The sequence below is a fragment of the Hesperophylax consimilis genome, chromosome 3 (genome assembly GCF_061612785.1).
Source record: "Hesperophylax consimilis isolate HC1 chromosome 3, BYU_Hcon_1.0, whole genome shotgun sequence".
Classification (NCBI taxonomy): domain Eukaryota; kingdom Metazoa; phylum Arthropoda; class Insecta; order Trichoptera; family Limnephilidae; genus Hesperophylax; species Hesperophylax consimilis.
Genome location: NC_142838.1, coordinates 3,511,237 through 3,529,995, shown reverse-complemented (window position 1 = coordinate 3,529,995; position 18,759 = coordinate 3,511,237). Strand labels below are relative to the sequence as shown.

General features: G+C 34.3%; 2 protein-coding genes across 2 annotated transcripts in view; one reads left to right on the top strand and one right to left on the bottom strand.

Annotated features, from left to right (window-relative positions):
* Window positions 1-12,267, top strand: part of LOC149424849 (uncharacterized) — a 658,025-nt gene extending 645,758 nt beyond the window's left edge. The window contains exons 11-12 of the mRNA XM_089647476.1: window positions 10,572-10,754; window positions 11,138-12,267. Coding sequence (XP_089503602.1) covers window positions 10,572-10,754; window positions 11,138-11,935 — 981 coding nt within the window. The 3' untranslated portion in view covers window positions 11,936-12,267. The remainder of the gene's footprint in view (window positions 1-10,571; window positions 10,755-11,137) is intronic.
* Window positions 12,268-14,119: 1,852 nt separating this feature from the next.
* LOC149424848 (beta-1,3-galactosyltransferase 5-like) lies at window positions 14,120-16,795 on the bottom strand. The gene is made up of 3 exons (XM_089650830.1): window positions 16,448-16,795; window positions 16,201-16,348; window positions 14,120-16,076 (listed from the first exon to the last, which is right to left on the bottom strand). The coding sequence occupies exons 1-3, from the start codon at window positions 16,629-16,631 to the stop codon at window positions 15,317-15,319; spliced, it is 1,092 nt and encodes a 363-aa protein (XP_089506956.1). The 5' UTR covers window positions 16,632-16,795; the 3' UTR covers window positions 14,120-15,316.
* Between the last annotated feature and the right edge of the window lie 1,964 nt (window positions 16,796-18,759).

Here is an 18,759-nt window from a genome sequence, read left to right as displayed (position 1 = left end):
ATTTATGGAACTACACGGAGAAAAATGAGTATTGCTGGTTTATTAAGTTCTTCAAATTATTGGTAATCCGGTTAATATCGGGATTTCAGGCCCTCAACGAATGAATTAATAGGTTTCCTATTAAATTTTTCGTAAAACACTAATGTATCATCACGACGTCCGCACACGTGTTCATAAAAATCGTAATATTTCGGCATTTTGTCATTGTATATCATCAAGGCAAATACAGGTGCGTGAATACGTATTCCAATATATAAGAAAGTTACTAAAAGTTTAACAGGAAATGGTCTGCAATCCCGTTTTTAACCGGATTACCAATAATTTGAAGAGTTTTTTCGTACATTTTAATGGTTATAATAATAATAATAATACGTCTTTTATAAATAATAATATAATACAATATAATATACTGAATAATAATAATAATTAATAATAATTTATATTTTATTAATAATAATTTTTAATAATAATAACTGTTTTTTTTGATTTGTAAGAAAAAGATATAATTACACACTCACTGTGATCTCCCGTGCTGAGGATTTCATTTAAATCTGATTAAAATTTATTAGTATTTATAATATAAAGTAATTATAAATATATTGAATAGTGTTTTTTCTGAAATAATTGTACATATATTACAAGGTGTTTTTTGTTCAGTTGAGTGGTTTCGGTTTCAGTCTGTATTTGGTGTCATTAAATTATTATTTTCTGGGGGCCTACTTTGTTACTTTCGGGTTAACAAACCAGTAAGTTCGTAGTTTAACCTTTTCTCGCCGGTGTTATCAACTGAGTGAACATCGTCTCTAATTAATAAAATATCTCTGCAAATATACTAAACACAGAGTTCAAATTTTAGGTATTCCTCCGCAATACATTTATGTATTGCATTAAGTGATTACAATATAGTGTAGCACCGGAGTATGAGGATTTTTTTACACCGTAAAGGTGGGTTAATACGGGTTTGTGACGTGGCTAAACCAGTGGCAAAGAAATTTCGAAAGATACAGAGTAGCCCCTCTGATTTCCCTTTGTTTTGTATCCAGCTTTTATTTGAGATTAAAATGTTAAAATATTGTTGTGAGTTTTGAATGAGAGTGGAATTTTGTTGTAGAGTTTAGTACCATAGTATAGGAAGCTTTTTGCCCAAATTTTGTATTTGTAATTGCTTGTTGGACATGTTTTTGACCCTGAGATCTAGTGTTTCTAATATATGTGTTAGTTATTATGTCTTGTGTTTTTTATTTATGAATGTTAATGAAATGAAGTAATGTTTATACACAAGGTTTAATAATTTGAGATTTTAAAATATCAATACCCATTTTTCTCCATTTATGTACTCATATACATTCCATGAGTTGTGAGGCATCGAGGACTATTATTATTGAATGTTGTGAAAATTGAGCTGGTGGTGGGGAAGAAAAAGTTGAAAGTAGTTGTCAAGAAAGTACCTAGCTATTCAAATCTGAACAACAACTTTAAGCGACATATATTTTGTTCTTTCACCAGGGCGATAGCTTGCACATTGAAAAGGGGTGAAAATTTACCCATTTATTTAAAGTTTGTTTTTAATAAACCCAATTAAATTTTTAATATACCTATATGAAAATTTGGATAAAGCCTCTGAGACCACGCTATAACCGCGCTATATTTTTGTGGCCTATTTCAGCGTATCGCTCGCCATACATTTCCATTAGTAGATTATGGCGAGCGATATGCTAAAATAGACCAATGGCGTTATGTGTCGCTTACCTAAAGGTGATAAACATGTAATTGTTTGTTTTTAATTTATTAATGTCAGCAATGATTGAACCATTTTTAATGGCGTAGACATGTACTGACGAGTTTCACCCTACTGTTTGCGTTTGTGTATCCATTGACAAATGATTGCACAGAGATATGCGCATAATGCGGATAGTGGCTACTCAAATCAATGAATACGCAATACTGAATATCAACTCGTTAGTAATAATTACCGGCCAAAATTAATTTATTAATTATCAATTAATGCATCCAATTTGACAAAAAATAAAACATTCGTAGCACTCATAATTCCATCAAACGTAATTAATCATTTACCTCCCCTCATTCTGGAATAAAGGCCATTATTATCATTAATATTGTTATTAGGTAAAGGTAGACAACATTATGAATAAAAATATATTAATGGTATGATTAACGAAATTGATACATTCTCCAACTCACTTATAAAATTCAAACAAATCTTAAGTGGCTGTTAACATTTAAAACGATATAATAAAACTGCTATTTTCCTTGATTTTACACTTATTACTGATATTTTCTTACTAGTTGAAATATACCGTATTGCCCGTAATTTATTCTGTTTTAAGCTGCGGAAAAATCTCTTATGTACAGTGACTTTCATCTTGTTTTGAAGGTCAAGTGTGCAAAATGTCATCAATCAAACTGCAGATATATCAACCGGCATTCTTCTTCTATATATTTATGTAAAGAAGTGTATATGCAGCGGACACAGAGTAGGGGCGTTGATGGTTACATAAATCTACAGTTTTATTCCGATATTGATGAAATTTTGCATACTTGACCTTCAAAACACGAGGAAGGTCACTGTTAGCCCTGTCAACTCCGGTAACTTAAGCTAGTTTTATGTATATATGTAAATATCTAGAGACATCATAATTTATTTTTGTATCCAATATTCAACGCACGATGAATACGTTTTCTGAATGTTTTGATGACCTTACATTTATTTTGCTTCTATCTTCTAAAGATATGTATTATTGGTTATCACTTATCATATACCACTCTGTTAAATGTTTCTATTATCTTATTGTTACATTATCTTTGGTCTAAGCACAGCAGCGGGTTGCTGAGCGACTGAGCAATCCGTACAAAGTTATACCACACGTACGAGTAGATGCGTGAAATATATGACAAATCAGTGAAATTGGACAATCCAATACATTCGGTAGAATATCAGGAATAAGGAGAAATTATCCCAAATTACTCTTCGGGCATCTAGAGGGACAACAATCGATAATATAGTTCTGATTACTCGCCAGCGAATCATAGAAGTATCGAACCCCTGCTCTAAAAGTTACTGATGAGGTGAAGAAGGTTATAATAATGATATGGTCAGATAGGTACATCTGTAGGTAATGATTATGAGATCAGACGACAAACAAAGAGAGCACACAACTTTCGCAAATTAAAGTCACGATAACTATCAGGGCGATAACTATCGATAACTTAACACTATCGGGTCGATAGGCAAAACTACGGATGATTTTATGCCGATTTCCCGAGCAGCCAGATCGATATTGATCATGCGAATCTATAAACGCTTGTAACACTGATGCATCTGACTATGAATCTATAAACGCTTGTAACACTGATGCATGACTATGAATCTATAAACGCTTGTTTCACTGATGCATCTGACTATGACTCTATAAACGCTTGTAACACTGATGCATCTGACTATGAATCTATAAACGCTTGTAACACTGATGCATCTGACTATGAATCTATAAACGCTTGTAACACTGATGCATCTGACTATGAATCTATAAACGCTTGTAACACTGATGCATCTGACTATGAATCTATAAACGCTTGTAACACTGATGCATCTGACTATGAATCTATAAACGCTTGTAACACTGATGCATCTGACTATGAATCGACATTGAAGTTAAAAACATAAGACTTAAAAATACTAAGAAATTGTCGAATTCCTGTTTTATACAGCGTCCAGAAGCTTTTAGTACAAGCGGGAAGCTGGTAAATCCACGTTTTTTGGAAGAAAATTTTCAGGAATATTTAGTTTGGCAGTGCGCAGCACGGATTTCCTAAAATTATCATTTAAAAAAACGAATTTTCGAAGAAAAATAGAAATTTTTTTTCAGCTACAACATCAATAATGCCATTTTTGTAATATTAGCACTCTAGTACACCCAAAAGTCACGAGCCGCGACTGGTAAGCATTTCGATTTACCTTAATTTTTTCGACAGCTAAATATGAATCTCTATGAAAGGTGCCTAATATTTTTTTCCTAAAAGCTTGACATCTTTTATTATCATGAATCAACTATTCTTACGGAAAAAAAACAAAGATTTATTACATTCATTACTCGCACCCTCCCTTTCGGTGTTAAAATTTAATCATCTAATAATATGTTTCGGTAACCTTTCAGGACATTACTCCGGCAATTTTTCATACTATTCCTGAAAACGATATAATTCAGCGTAAAGGGCAAAATTCGATGTAAAAAATTGATAATTCAGAATTCAGGTACTTAATGTACTCTGCGCACGCACTTGAAACATGATTATTTATTAGCATTTATTCAGAATTATTGGTCCGAATAATTCAGTACAATAATATCTTTACCATCTTGGAAGTTTGTCTAAAAATAACAAATCGATGATTTTTAAGGAGTTTTTGCTTCCGGTACATTCCGTCACGTAGTTTTTATCGATATCGATATGATCTTTGGTCTTAGAACCGTAGAAGCGTATTTTTATGATAGATTGAAAAGGGTTTAGGTATTCCTCACGTGCTTGTAACGTGACTGAGTACTTACCCGTACACGTGATTTTAACATTGGCCTGAAACGGGTGAACCTACTACTCACGTTATTCTTATAAACCTGACGTAATATAGACCGATATTCCTTCTGCCTCTTTTTTTGTCTTTAGATGGTATGTATTATATACGTTTTTAAAGTTGTGTATTTTAGGTGCGTAGATAAAATAATATATCCCGGATGTGGATTTCAGCCGATATGAAACGCGTTGAGGACGTTGAGGTATGTTTGCTTCTAAAGAAGAAAACACGGAGGAAAATAAAACGAGTTTTTATAGTCTACCATAAACAGTAAACAAGAAGCAACATTTATAAGGGTGAACACACTGGGGATGACAGTAAAGTTACAAAACCTGACTAGGCACCTAATTTATTCAACATCCAGGGGAGGGGTTAAGAGCATCTTCCTGCTTAGTTCTCAGAACAAATCTTGCGATTGTTTTGATTGATGCAAACTCATCGTCTATCGTGGGAAATAAATAAATATAAATAATTCCACCAGCCATAAGCACTCTGCTCCACGTTTTATGTTTACATGCATCAACCTGGAATGAAAAATAGTGATAATTTTTTTTATGCACGGATTTATACCTCTTATATAAAACTAGCTGATGTGTGCCTGTAACCTAGGGGAGTTATAAATGGTTTGGGGTAAAGTTTTTAGGGTTTGAGGTCTTCTTAAGATTTACAATTCTTTAGTACATTATTTTGATATATCTCGTAAGTTTTGGCCAGCGTAAGCAATGTAAACGACCGAAAATATTTTTTTTTACAACTTGATTACAAAAAATTGACTTTTCTCTACTTTCATTAAATATAATATGCATTTATTATGTATAGAGATTGGTATCATTCCTAGAAGCATATAATATACTCTCTAGCAATCAGTTCGGTTTCATAGAGAATATATGAACGAGTGATGCAGTGTTGAGGGTATTGTCCAAAGTCACTAGTGCCTTGGACTATGAAAACAAAGCTCTAGCTGTGTTCTTAGATCTATCAAAAGCATTTGATACGGTTTTCCATGGATTACTCCTCAAAAAAATTATCTTCTCTTGGCATTAACAGTACAGCACTAGGCTAACGCAACAAGCAGAGATAAATAATCATTTAAGCAATAGCAAACCAATCTTTTTTGGGGTTCCACAAGGTAGTGTGCTTGGACCAATATTTTTTTTAATCCACATTAATTATTTGTGCAATTTAGATATTTCAGGTAACATTGTTAGTTTCGCAGACGATACTGCTTTAATATTTGAGGGTAAAACCTGTAGAGATGTTTTTTAACAAATGTGACTTAGGATTAAGAGCAGTAAAGAGTTGGCTGAATAATAAAATCTTAATATTGAATACAATAAAAACTAAATATGTGACATTTAGTGTATCATCAAAAAGTCAGCCTTCCGACACTCATAATATAAATATACATAATTATCTGCAGAATTTTAATTGACACCCCTTGAAAAGTGTAAACTGTATCATGTATCTATGTGTAAAGATTGATAATTTTTAAGATGGAATGACCATATCGATATGTTAACAAAGAATATCTGGAGACTTACATTTATTTTTAAATCACTTCGACACATATTGGACAAAGAAATTAAAAACTGTCTATTTTGCCTTAGTCCAATCTCGACTTTCTTATAACATTATGCTGGGGATTGTGTCTAAAGGCCAATGTTCAACCACTAAATAACTCAAAAATTGATCCTTAACGTTAGGTACAAAAAAATTATGTTTTCCATCCAACCTACTTTATAAGGAATGTAATGTTATTTGTATAAAACAGCTATATATCACTCATATAATTTGTCCATTTTTTATCAACATTAAATTTGCTGAAAGAACACAAAACGCGTGCAACTAGAATTGTTACGCTTAAACTTTTATGTTAAAATAATCACAGATTAAATTAGATACTTGACGCTTCACAATAACCACGGTGAAAACTTTATGTTTTTAAAATACGGAAGCGTAGTTAGCTAATAATTTTGAAAAAATCTCTTCGGTTAAATAACGAAAAACGTCCACTATTATTGTATCCAGATTCCTATTTTTATAATGTTGCAACTACCTACTGTTACCAGCTCCTTACCATTTGTTAAGTATGTTATGTTATGTTTATGTTAGGTTTAGATATTGATGTTACGTTATCTTATGTTTAGGTTGCATAATTATCTGTATATTTATATTCTGACATTAGACGTATTTGTTTATAAGAAATAATGTAAATTGTGTATGGCCAAGATAACCCCTAATGGGTGAAAGCCAAAATAAAGAATAAATAATAATAAAAATAATACAAGCGTAGTTAACCCGCTAATGAATTAGTCGCAACCAAGCAATATTGGCCGCGCGAAAAATAACTCAACTAAATTCTCTCAGTTCAATTAACTTGTGTATAGAGAACGTTTCAAAGGTATTTATATTAGTTTGAATACAATGTTTTTCCTACTTTTGGCAACGTAATTTCCTTCGGATGTAGGTATATGCGTCGTCTTTATTAATATTAAAGGAATTTTTGTGTATTTCAATTGACTACATAATTAGGCGTGCTCTATGTATTTTGGTTCTTCCCAGGATTTCAGTAGCAAATCCAAAGTAATGGCCGGTTTCTGTTAAATGCTCGGCAATTGCCGATTTGTAAGGGTGGCCGAGTTTACGCGCTCGAAAGTGTTCTGATATTGAACAAATTTTCTCCAAAACATACCTACCCTAAACCAAACATAACATGTATATTATGTTTTTAGTTATACTAAATAGATTATTGTTGTATTATCATTTGTTAATGTGTTAAATACCCTGCATTTTAAATACTTGCATTGATTATCGTCTATTTCTGTTATGTTTTATTCTCTTTCGTCTTAACTGTACCTTTAAGTACACTTCATATAGTATCCTTTTCTTTCACGAAACTATATGTAGGTATGCAATATGTAACAACTATTAACCAATTGTGTATACATTACTGCCGCCATGGACGAAACCACAGTATCCTCCTTGAGTACCTCAGATGTGTTTTTACTTATGACAGCATAACACTTCTCCCAATACATGCGAACACCTCAGCACAGGTTCTCCTAGTGAGGTGTTAACAACAGCGTATGTAAAAAAGAATAGGAATAAATCATTTTTTTGGCAATCGTCCGTTTTGTTTGGCCTTATCACATCCAGAACAGCTGAGTTTATAAATATTTCAAGAGGAAACTTGATTTTTGCAGGCCTCAATAAGTCTGGTAGTTTTGTCGTGGTAGTCAGGAAAAATAATTGTACGTAAATTCGTGTTAAATAATTCATCAAAAATATTAGATAGGTAACTGTTGTGTTCGCACAAACAGGACTCCAACTCGTCTTGGAAGGAGTTTCATAATAAAATGGTTATTTTATATTAATCAGGGATTTATTAATACTTCACGTATTATAATGGTGACTCGATAGTCGACCTAACTAGAAGCTTGCTAATTGGAATCTGCCACAGTGAGATTCTCTGAGAGCCCTCGCACTGTCCATGGCGACAACTGGCCACTGGCTCCATCTTGCGGACTTCCCCGCAAGCTCTATGCACTGCCATCTGTGCGTTCATATATAAAGCTCTTAACAAAAACAAATTACTAATCAAAAATACCGTGTTTAGATATATATATATATATATATATATATATATATATATATATATATATATTTTTTTTTAGCTTGCCTCAGTACCCCGTTATTGGGTCATATTTTACATGTTTTTGGTTTTGGTAAAATAATTCAACATTTTTTGTAAGAATGTCAAAATATCACAATAGAAAAATTATAAAGTAGAATCTAGAAGAAAAACAAAACATAAGCGACGGGTTATATCAAATCCGATTTAAAAGTTATATTTAAAAGAATTTTTCCGTAAAAGCATTAAGTAGGTTCCTAACTAGGTACTCCTAAATTATAATGAAGAAGCCGGGGATTAGTTTTCGCGGTGACACAGAGTTTCCCTAGGACTTTTACAAAATCCGCCATTAGTCCAAATTTTGCGCTTTATTAAAAAACACTTTCCTCCCTAAATAATTGAGCCATCGGGCTCTATTCAATTTCCATCGAATAAATCCTCTATCGAATTTCGAAAACACTAAATTATTAAACTGTCTTGAGCATAGTACCTACCTACTAACAAAACATGTGGCGTCGACTTTACCAAATTCGAAAGATCATTTTTTGAAAGCAATTATTAGAAGACTGAACCTGCTGCAAAATTATCATCAATAAATAAACTTTCGTCGCTTTTCTTTTTTGTAAAAACTATTCATTTTTGTTAGAAAGATAGGCGACATGACAATATTTGAAAACATATAAATAATTTACATCCGGATGACATGACAATATTTGAAAATCCCCTACTGCCATCACACTAAACGGAAAAATTGCTTGTGTCTCGATGGAAGGCTTAGCCAAACGAAGAATTGAATTAACGACGTCCGGTTCGGTAAAATTCTTTTATATTTTAGAGAAAACATTTTATTTTGGAACTGAATGAATATAATTTTTTAACTTAATTCGAAAACAATTGACCTGTTTATATGATTTTACGTGATTCATTTATAATAATACTCGCTGTACCCAGATACGCCTTGCTGTGTCTCAGTCTGCCCAGATAGAGAGACAATAGAGCTTGCTGCTTTTGCGTTCAACAGATGGCGCTATTTTTCACATAAGCCTAATTTTACCTGTCACAGGTAACATCTAAACAATACAGGTACAGAAAAACACACGCGTGTTCGATGTAATACTGTGATAAAATTTCAAAGCAAATGGTGAAGAACTTTCGGAGATTTAAGATTTTGAACAAATGAACATTTACGTTTTTATTTGTATAGAAGATAAATAGATAGATAATCAATTGTTTCATTTTAACCATCCCGCAGCCAAGTGGGGGAGTAGGTAGTACCCAAAATTACTATCCTCCTTATATTGGCTTAAATACTTGACATATCGTTTTAGTATATTATGTATTCCTGCGCAAATACTTAAGTTACCATTAATAATTGACTGAATAATTGGGATTTCTATAGTTTAAAAGCCCATAAGACAGAAAAAAGCATGGGGTCGTCGGAAGACCCACTTGGTTAAAGACGTTTTGTTTGGCATCTTGGCCTGTCGAGAGTTAATGGACATTTTGAAATGAGTTATGATTTGATTTTTTCGAAATGATTTTCCCAACGATTGCAACATAAATACTTCTACTGGGGGTATACCCAGTATACATACCTAACCTGGTAGCGTAGTATATATATTTCTTTGCAGTTGTTATTTTGAATAAGCCTTTCTGCTCTAATGTTAAACACCTTGAATTTTATGGTGATTATTTTTTTGGTTTAGTAATTAATCGCCGTGTTGCGCTTCCCCCTTTTTTAACGTTTCGGACAGCGCTACAGTGTCCATCTTCAGGGCAGATGTGTAGATTTTGGTGAAGTGTATTTTTAGATGTGTAGAGGTGATACCATTTTGTGCGCTTTAATCCTCTTACCTCTTAATATAATCATTATTTAAATTAGTGTGGTTTTTGGCGTTTAGATTTAGTGTAGCCATTAAGTACCAGATACCAAGAACTTTTAAACCTAGCCCCGTCATCTCTATTAATATTAATGGGATTTTGTGGATATCAATTTCCTCCGTAATTATGCGTGCTCAATACGTTTTGGGTCCCGATTATGGACACTCTAATGCTGGCTAAAGAAAGGGGAAGCGCAACACGGTGTAAAAACCCAAAAATGAATCACAATAATACTTTTGGCCGTGAAAATGTGAAATCATACCATTTTGAATTTTACTTCCTACCTAATATTTAAAATTTTATTGAACATATTGTACATACTCTCAAAAAAATATTTGTTATTCCGGAAAACAAAACATGAAATTTCTTTCCTTTCATATACACTGAACCAACGATGCTTATTATTTATATGTATCATTATTGATATAATTTCCTTTTATACTTATATCATAATATATGTCCACTTTCCAGGCCTACCTCGTGTACCGGGGGCACGGCAAGGGGGAGCACGAGGGCTCCAGCATGGTGGCCAAGACGCCACAGGGCAAGTTCATCGCCAAGTCCCGCTCGGGAGGCAACTCACAGTACGCTACCAGCACCAACTCCTCAGCGGGGCACAGCGAGTACACCAAAGTCACCGAGCAGGACATTCAGGTACATAGTTAAACTTTTGTATATATTTATATTATTTTGATGCCCCTAATGAAAAACGCGAAAGCTCTTAAACTTTACTCAAAAAATAAACAGCTTGAGATTTCTTAAAGTTCAAACACGTACAAAAAACTCCCTTATTAATTATTTTGCGTTTGTTGTTCCTGCGTTTTGTGAAATAGTTTTTCATTATTGTTTTCATATTTCACGTGTATTAAATGTAAGTAGGAACCCAGCGCAAAGAAATAAAATATTTAAGACTAATCTACATTCACCATAAGTTTCTTAGATCGTTTGAACAGCCTACCTATTATAGTGTGTTCCAATGAAGTAAGGTAATAAGTACCTAATTACCTATTATAATATTGTGTATTTGAATATTTCAGGAGGAATTCCGCCGTCTCTATACGCAGCTGGAAAGCCTGAAAGATAAAAACATGCGCTATGGAAACAGACATCTCACAGCTAAAATATCCGCGATGCAGGAGGCCGCCGTGAGACAAGACTCCCTCGGGAAGACTTTGAAAGAAGAGAAGGAGCCGGAAGACAAGAAGAAGAAGGGCGGCCTCAACAGCATGTTCTCCGCCATGGCCGACAAGCTGAGCTGCTCCCACGCCATCACTCCGGCCGAGGAGTCCACCAGCAGCGGGAGGGAGTACATCACCGAGGCCTGCGAGTCTTCCGCCTCCACCACCAAGGCCAAGCGCCTCAACGTCACCTTTAGTCCCATTAAGAATTGTGAGTGCGAAGACAATACAATTAGTGAAAAAGACAAAGTTAATAAATCACACGACGAAGAAGTAGTGAATCATTCTAAATCTAGACAAAAAGATCGATCCGTTTCTAGTCCCATTAAACTTAAGGAACTCAAGAACGAAGCCGGTGCGAACGGTTGTGATAAGTGTTTAAGTAAAGGGTCCAGTGTGGATGCGGAGAACGATGTCACCTCCGCCGTGGGGGAGAGAAGTGAGCGCTCCTTTGACAAGTCCACGGAGCCCAGTGAGTCGGACTCGGTGGGGGCGCCTCTCAAGAGCGGCAGCCCTGTGGAGGCAGACAACAGCAGCCCCAACAACACGTCCAGCAAGTCCCCCCGGAATCCCATCAAGTCGGGCCACGCCAGAACGCATGCCATCGTCATCAATCTTGATGACAAGAGTCGCTTCACTGAAGAAGTCACCGTCTAAATACAGCTTCCACCGTAATCAAATTAAGGCAGATTCTGTATTTAATGTAATTTTTATACCATTCCAATATCATTAAGTTCTATATTACCGCTAAAAGCATTCAAATCATAGACGTAATGAGAATATATAAAAAAAACTATGTTATAAAACTGTATAGATATTATGTAAGTTATTTATTTTGGAGAATCGTTTTAGAATATTGTTTTGCTCAAAAAACTACTAACTTCTCGAATACCTACCATAGGAGATGAAATTATAAAATATATATAAATTTTTAGAAAATCATGACAGTATTTATTACTATACTATAAATACATTGCATATCAACAATACGTAGAGACTATATAATAATACTTTAAATTATCTACCAATAATATATCTTACAGTATGACAAGCTTCGCTTCCAATTCTAAGGCAGATAAATCATATTATATATTATTTGTAAAGATAATATTTATAGGTAAAACTAGTTAAAATATAAAGATTATTTACACAGAATGTGTTTCACTGTGAATTAATATTATAAGAAGAGTTTTAAAATAAAAATAAATGCTTTCATAATTCCTATTAACCATTGTTTATTCCTCAATTTAAAAGTAAGTACATATGTATTTGCAACATTTTCAGTAGATTATCACTCGTTTGTTGATATTTAATTTTATGTGCCATTTAACTACATACATATGCAGGTACATTACAGTTAGAAGGTATTGGTTTATGTGTAAACAAAATAAATATTTATCAGTTTTAGATTCATTCTGAAATTAACGTTATTTCTATTATATGCATGTTGGTACTTAATATTAATTTATTGAATAATTATTACTATACTTTGAGATCATTTTGAAATTTGTAAATTTTTAAAATGATAAGATATTAAATATACTTCCACCACCAAGAGCTTGTGGGTGATAATATCTGGAACATCTCTAGTTCCTGATTACACCCCCCACAGTATCTGTGTGGTCGGCCTATATACCTAAAACTATAATACATACCATCGAGATATGACAGGCGCCAGAAAATACTGCGTAACAATATTAGGTTTGAGGCTTTCGAGTCAGGAAGAAGAAAGTTTGATTTCCATCACAGTGCAAAAAAAGATTTATGTGCATAGACGATGGGTCTTGTGAAGTTGAATATTAAGTGTGTTGGACCATGCCAAATGGCATTACAGCTCTTGTAAGTAACAATGATTAATAATTAAACAAATTTATAAATTGTAACTTTCTACTAAAATAGTTTTTCCAAAATTAAATATACCAATACGCTTTTTTAAATTCAGTGCTGATTTTTTAAAATTCTGTGCATATTGTTTAAAATTTAGTTCCATCGCTATAAGGCATTATCTACCTAAATAATACATCACATTTGAAATATTGGTCACCTCACGTTTGAGCCCTGTGAGTTATTGTGCCCAATTTCCCAAAGTCCTTCTTTACCTTCTTTTATTCCAAGATTATCTTTTCAATTCCATAATAGCAACCATAAGCTTCTTATATTATATTATATATATATTATTGAAGAGATGAAAATATATATTGAAATTTTTTAATCGTATAAGCATTACGAAAACGTATGTCTGTTAGATGTATTTATTTATTTAATTTGAACGGGAATAATTTCCAGAAGCCCGCTGGAAATGGTTCACTGTTGGTGGAGGTTTATTGTAAAATAATTAAACAGCGAAGGACAAAAGTGATATAATGTATTAGCTATATTATCTTTGAACCTCCTGAATACTATACTCGTGGTAATGTAAGCATGAAGCTGTGGATTGTGTTATTGTATAATATATTCCACTATTAATTTACTGTTAAATTTTCATGTAAATAATTTATTCTCCTACAACTTTTGTCATTATATCCTTCCAATATGTAAATAAATCAATCAATCTCAAATAATAATTGACTCCTCTGATCATTAGAAATGCAATCGATAAATCAACTTACTTATTTTAATTGTTGAGTTAGGTATATTATAAAATGTTTATATTCCATAGTATTTATGAATAATTCAATATGTGGATATTGTAGGATAATATGTCAAATGTTGTAAAATACATAATAAATAAAAATATGAAAAAGTTGTTAATTTGGTTTTTTTTATTTAAAAATTTATAGATGAATTGCAATACTGAAATAATTTTGGAAATATTAAAAATAAACACATACAAATTCAGTCAAAAGTTAATTGAAAACCATTGTCTTATAAATTGTTCGCAAAAAATGTAAAAATAATTTATTAAAATATATTATCAGAATAATAAATAAACCACTATTTAGTTTTAGAGATAATAATACATTCAATAATCACAACATACAAAATGGTTTGGCCACTGAGATTCTTCTTGCATAAATGCACAAATAATAATAAGATTAAGTTATTTTGTATTTTACAAAAATATGGTCACAACACTTGATACATTTAAAAGTTTAATTTTAAAAAAATAGACTCCTACTCAAAAATAGAATTGCTTTTCTCTACATTTGCTATGAATCGACTCCCAAAAAATGGGGTACAATTCTTTAGCGTAGTTTAAATTCCATTCCTTTCAAATATTCTTAGAAATTACGACAATCGTATAAATTGAATGAATGCTAAAAGTTTGTGCAAATCTTAAAAACTATTTAGTTTAATTTTTATTAACACACTTCAACCGGGCGAATACAAGGTCCCATTCGAGAAAATTAATTTTGTTTTAAGCATATACAGGGTGTCCGGGGGTAAAGTGCACTAACTTCGGGAGGTGATTCTACAAGTGGTAGAAGTAAAAAAGATAAATAACTTTTCTGAACTTCCAATGTTTATTTTCTCGTACAAAAATATTTTTACAAAGAAGAATATTTATTTTCCCATACAAACAATTTAACTTTTTTAACTAAAAACTACCTTGAAACATTGGAATTTCTAAAAAAAATTATTTATCTTTTTAACTTCTAAAATCATGTATAATCACCCCTGAAGTTAGCGTACTTTATCCCTGGACACCCTGTATATCTTTATAAATAATACATATATTTTTTACACAGCTCTCACCACCCTCAACTATAAAATTATTGTCCGCAATTAAAACTTAATTTTGTAATACGACTCCATAAACCGAAGTTAAAGTCAATGTTTGGCGATTTTGTAATGTATTACTTGTAAAAATGTATGTATTTTATTACATTAATTTACTCAAAAACCATTACAAAAAACTTCTACATCTTCGGTGCTACGATAAGTGTAAGAATGTGTTACCCGTTCTACGGGTTAAAATATATGTTATTGCATACATGACTTCTTCATAAAATCATATGGAATGTTTCGTTGACTATTAAGTATGAATATGGATTAGTATGATTTAATCTCAATAAAAATTCCTCACCCAAACTTATCTTATAGTTTCAAAATATTGACAACCGGTTTTCCCTTTTCAAGAGGGAGAAGATTCTTTGCAGCTACACAAGTTTTCTTCAGGGGTTTATCATTTGGTCTCTCGGTACAATCTCTCACTGAACAGTAATCCAACGCAGTTACGTACTTCACAAACTTATTATTATCTCCTCCATTTGGGGCTACAGAGTACTCACAAGATATGTTCTTTTTCATCATATCTGCAATGCAGCAGTCCATTAACTCTGAATATTCTAAATAAATATTGTCAGGTTTAATGTCTTTTAGGCGTATCCCTATTTTAGAAGCTAGTATTCCTGTAACGTAGACATCGTCTATCCAGAAATATGGAGTAGTCATGGCTTGAGATACAAGCTTCTCCGCTGTCTGAGGAGTAGTTGTGTACATCCATCCTGATACAAACGGAGGATAAAATGCTTTACGATACTCGGACATTGTAACAAACCACTTGTTAGCTAAAACGCGAATTGGCTTCATACCTTTCATAACATATCCTAGCAAGAAACTTCTCACGTCCACATTAATAAATTTATTCAAGTATTCAACAATACTGGCAATATTAAACACAATATCATCGTCTACTTTGATGATAAAATTAGCCGTAGAGCAGCGAGTGGCGGCCCAAGACAATCCCATCACGTGTTTAAATGTGAGATTCCGGTACGCTTCCAAAAAATCTCCTTGAACAATATCCCCATAGCGCTCGCTTTCATCCTTGATAGCATTTTGAGAAATGAATTTTCTGGAAAGTGAAAACATATTATGGATCCATACGTCTTACACCCAGCAGTGGTCTTCGTGAGTTTTTAACAATTTCAATTAATTTCAAAAAGTGCTTTCATCTTCTGCAGATTAACTGAACTTACTTATCATACTCGGGAATACTGGCCAGAAGAAAGACTCGCTTTATACCAAGCTGTTCCAGCATTTCCGAAGACAATGCTCTTCTATGAGCACTACGGAGCTCAACGTGCCCAACATAACACGTTACAATTATTATTATCTTGTGCAAAGCTGTAATGATAAATAAAATAAATATACAAATCAGCGTTCAAATTGATGATTTGGTGATTATTTACCTACAACTATTTATTTAAATTAATAGATACTCACTGGAGCAGGGAGAACTCTCCAAAACATACTGAACATCAAAGTTATTTCTTATCTGATGGAAGGTTTCTTCCTGCTCAATCAAAGCAAGGTTAACCACAGGTTTTGATAATTCATTATCTACAATCAAGAAGAACCAAATAATAAATAATGTGATTCCAATAAAAACAAACATGAACGTTCTCATATTAAAATATTCAAGATTAATATTTTGTTAATAAAAATTGAGAGTTTCAAACGAAACCCTGACCATGTTCAGTCAATGTTGAGGTATTTGATAAAAAATAAAAATAAATAATAAACTATTTGACAATATTCGTGCACAAACGATAATGTTTATTTTGTTAAATGTCACTTTGACAACCATAGAAATGAACGCATGGTCCGGTGCATAAATAAACCACTCTCGTCCTTCTCCATAGAGTTCAATAGATTGTTACAACTCTACTTAAGGGAAGTTAATAATTAATATTATTCATGTAAAAGATAAGGAGAAACGAGTACAAAAAAAAAGAAGTTACTTAAGTTCGAACACGATTAAAATTTATTTTAAAAAAATGTATAAAGAAGGGTTAGTCTTAATCTAGCTTAATGATAGTTTTAAATTGTAATTCTTAAAATTAATTGTCCTTTTTCTTAATCCTAAATTATTGTTCATTCAATGTCTTAAAAGTTGGGTCACGTTACGAGATAAATATGCAAAGATTGTTCAGGCACTTCCCTTTACGATGATTCTGGAACCGCGTACTCCACGTTCGCACTTATCACTAATACACAAAAGGCGGCAACTTGGGCTGGTTCCGAAGGGCGGAAGTTGTTCAACCTGGGCCAAGGCTCCGAAGGGCGGAGTCGGCAGGCAGCGAATTCTGAGTGGGCAGCTTCTGGGTAGGAAAATCCTCGGCACCGCTCCAAGGGGGAGAGCAGGAAGTTTCTCGGCGGAGGCGAGACGGTAACTTCTGCTAGGGCAGCTCCCTGGTCGGAAGAGCCTCGGTGCCGCTCCAAAGGGGGAGAGCAGGAAGTTTCTCGGCGGAGGCGAGACGGTAACTTCTGCTAGGGCAGTTCCCTGGTCGGCAGCTGCCTCGGCGCCGCTCCAAGAGGGAGAGCAGGTTGATGACTCCCAAGATGATGACTGTCGAGTGCGGAAATGTGAAGTGTCGAGAACTAGGCGAGATCGTGACCGCCAAGAGGGCAGCCTCCTGGGCGGAGGCGCCTCGGCGACCGCCCCAAGGGGGGGCGAGATGATGACTCTCGAAAGGCGAGATTGTAACTGTCGAGAGGGCAGCCTCCTGGGCGGAGGCCCCTCGGCGACCGCCCCAAGGGGGGCGAGATGATGACTGTCTGACTGGGTACTCTTGACTCGGGACTGTTGGTTGCGGAATCTGTCTTCAGCTGTTGAGGCGAGATCGTGACCGCCGAGAGGGCAGCCTCCTGGGCGGAGGCGCCTCGGCGGCCGCCCCAAGGGCAGGCGAGATGATCACTCTCTGACTGGGTACTGGATACTGTTTTTGGTCGGGACTGTCTTCAGCTGCGCAATCCAGCGACCGTAGCGCGCCTGTCGTGGGGTGCTGTAACTAAAGTGGTTCCGCTTTACACCACTTCGGTACGTTGTTTGAGTCCGTGGCGCTGGCATCGACATTCTCACCGTAGTCGTTATTATTATTTTAAAAGATGCTAAAATGAAATTTGTACAAAAGACCTTCAAACAATTACAATTTAGCCTAGCCTTGGGCGAAGGTTTTTTTTTATTGCCGGGTCGCTGGCTTAACGATACACCCATTTCGGATTACGACTTGATGAGGGTCTAGAGCTAAATCTGCCGACTAATGGGTGTATTGCTTGAGTTGGCTTTGTAATTTTTTATTGCGATTTCCGGCCAGGCTCTTTACTAAATACTTAATGTCTAATAATTCGAACTGCCGCCTCCATCTGCGTGTAAAATCACAGAGACAAATGCTGGAGCACGTGTTCGCTTTGGTCTTTCTGTGAATTCAAGTCATGTATATACCTAGGGACATATCAATCGCCCCCGGTTTGTTTGACTTGAATTCACAGGGAGATTATAATTAACTTATAAGCTATTATTAACTTTACTATGGCTACGATATTTAACCTAACAACCTAAATTTAACATTATTACGATATTGGTATTTGCATAGTGTGTGTGTGGGAATGGAACTAGGTGTAGCCTGAATGACTTCTGCTGTGGCCGCTCGCGTAGTCCGGGTGCTAGCTGGCGCCATTGTTCACAACATTCTAAATTGTCTAAAATTAAAATCTTTACCTAAATTAATAAAAAAAACTATACCTAATTTAAT

Excerpts from the sequence above, each read along its gene's own strand:
- LOC149424848 (XM_089650830.1), bottom strand. The coding sequence starts at position 16,631 with ATGAGAACGTTCATGTTTGTTTTTATTGGAATCACATTATTTATTATT. Across the intron at positions 16,349-16,447 it reads GGAGAGTTCTCCCTGCTCCA|CTTTGCACAAGATAATAATA; the intron begins GTGAGTATCTAT and ends TTATCATTACAG. Across the intron at positions 16,077-16,200 it reads AGTATTCCCGAGTATGATAA|AAAATTCATTTCTCAAAATG; the intron begins GTAAGTTCAGTT and ends TTCACTTTCCAG.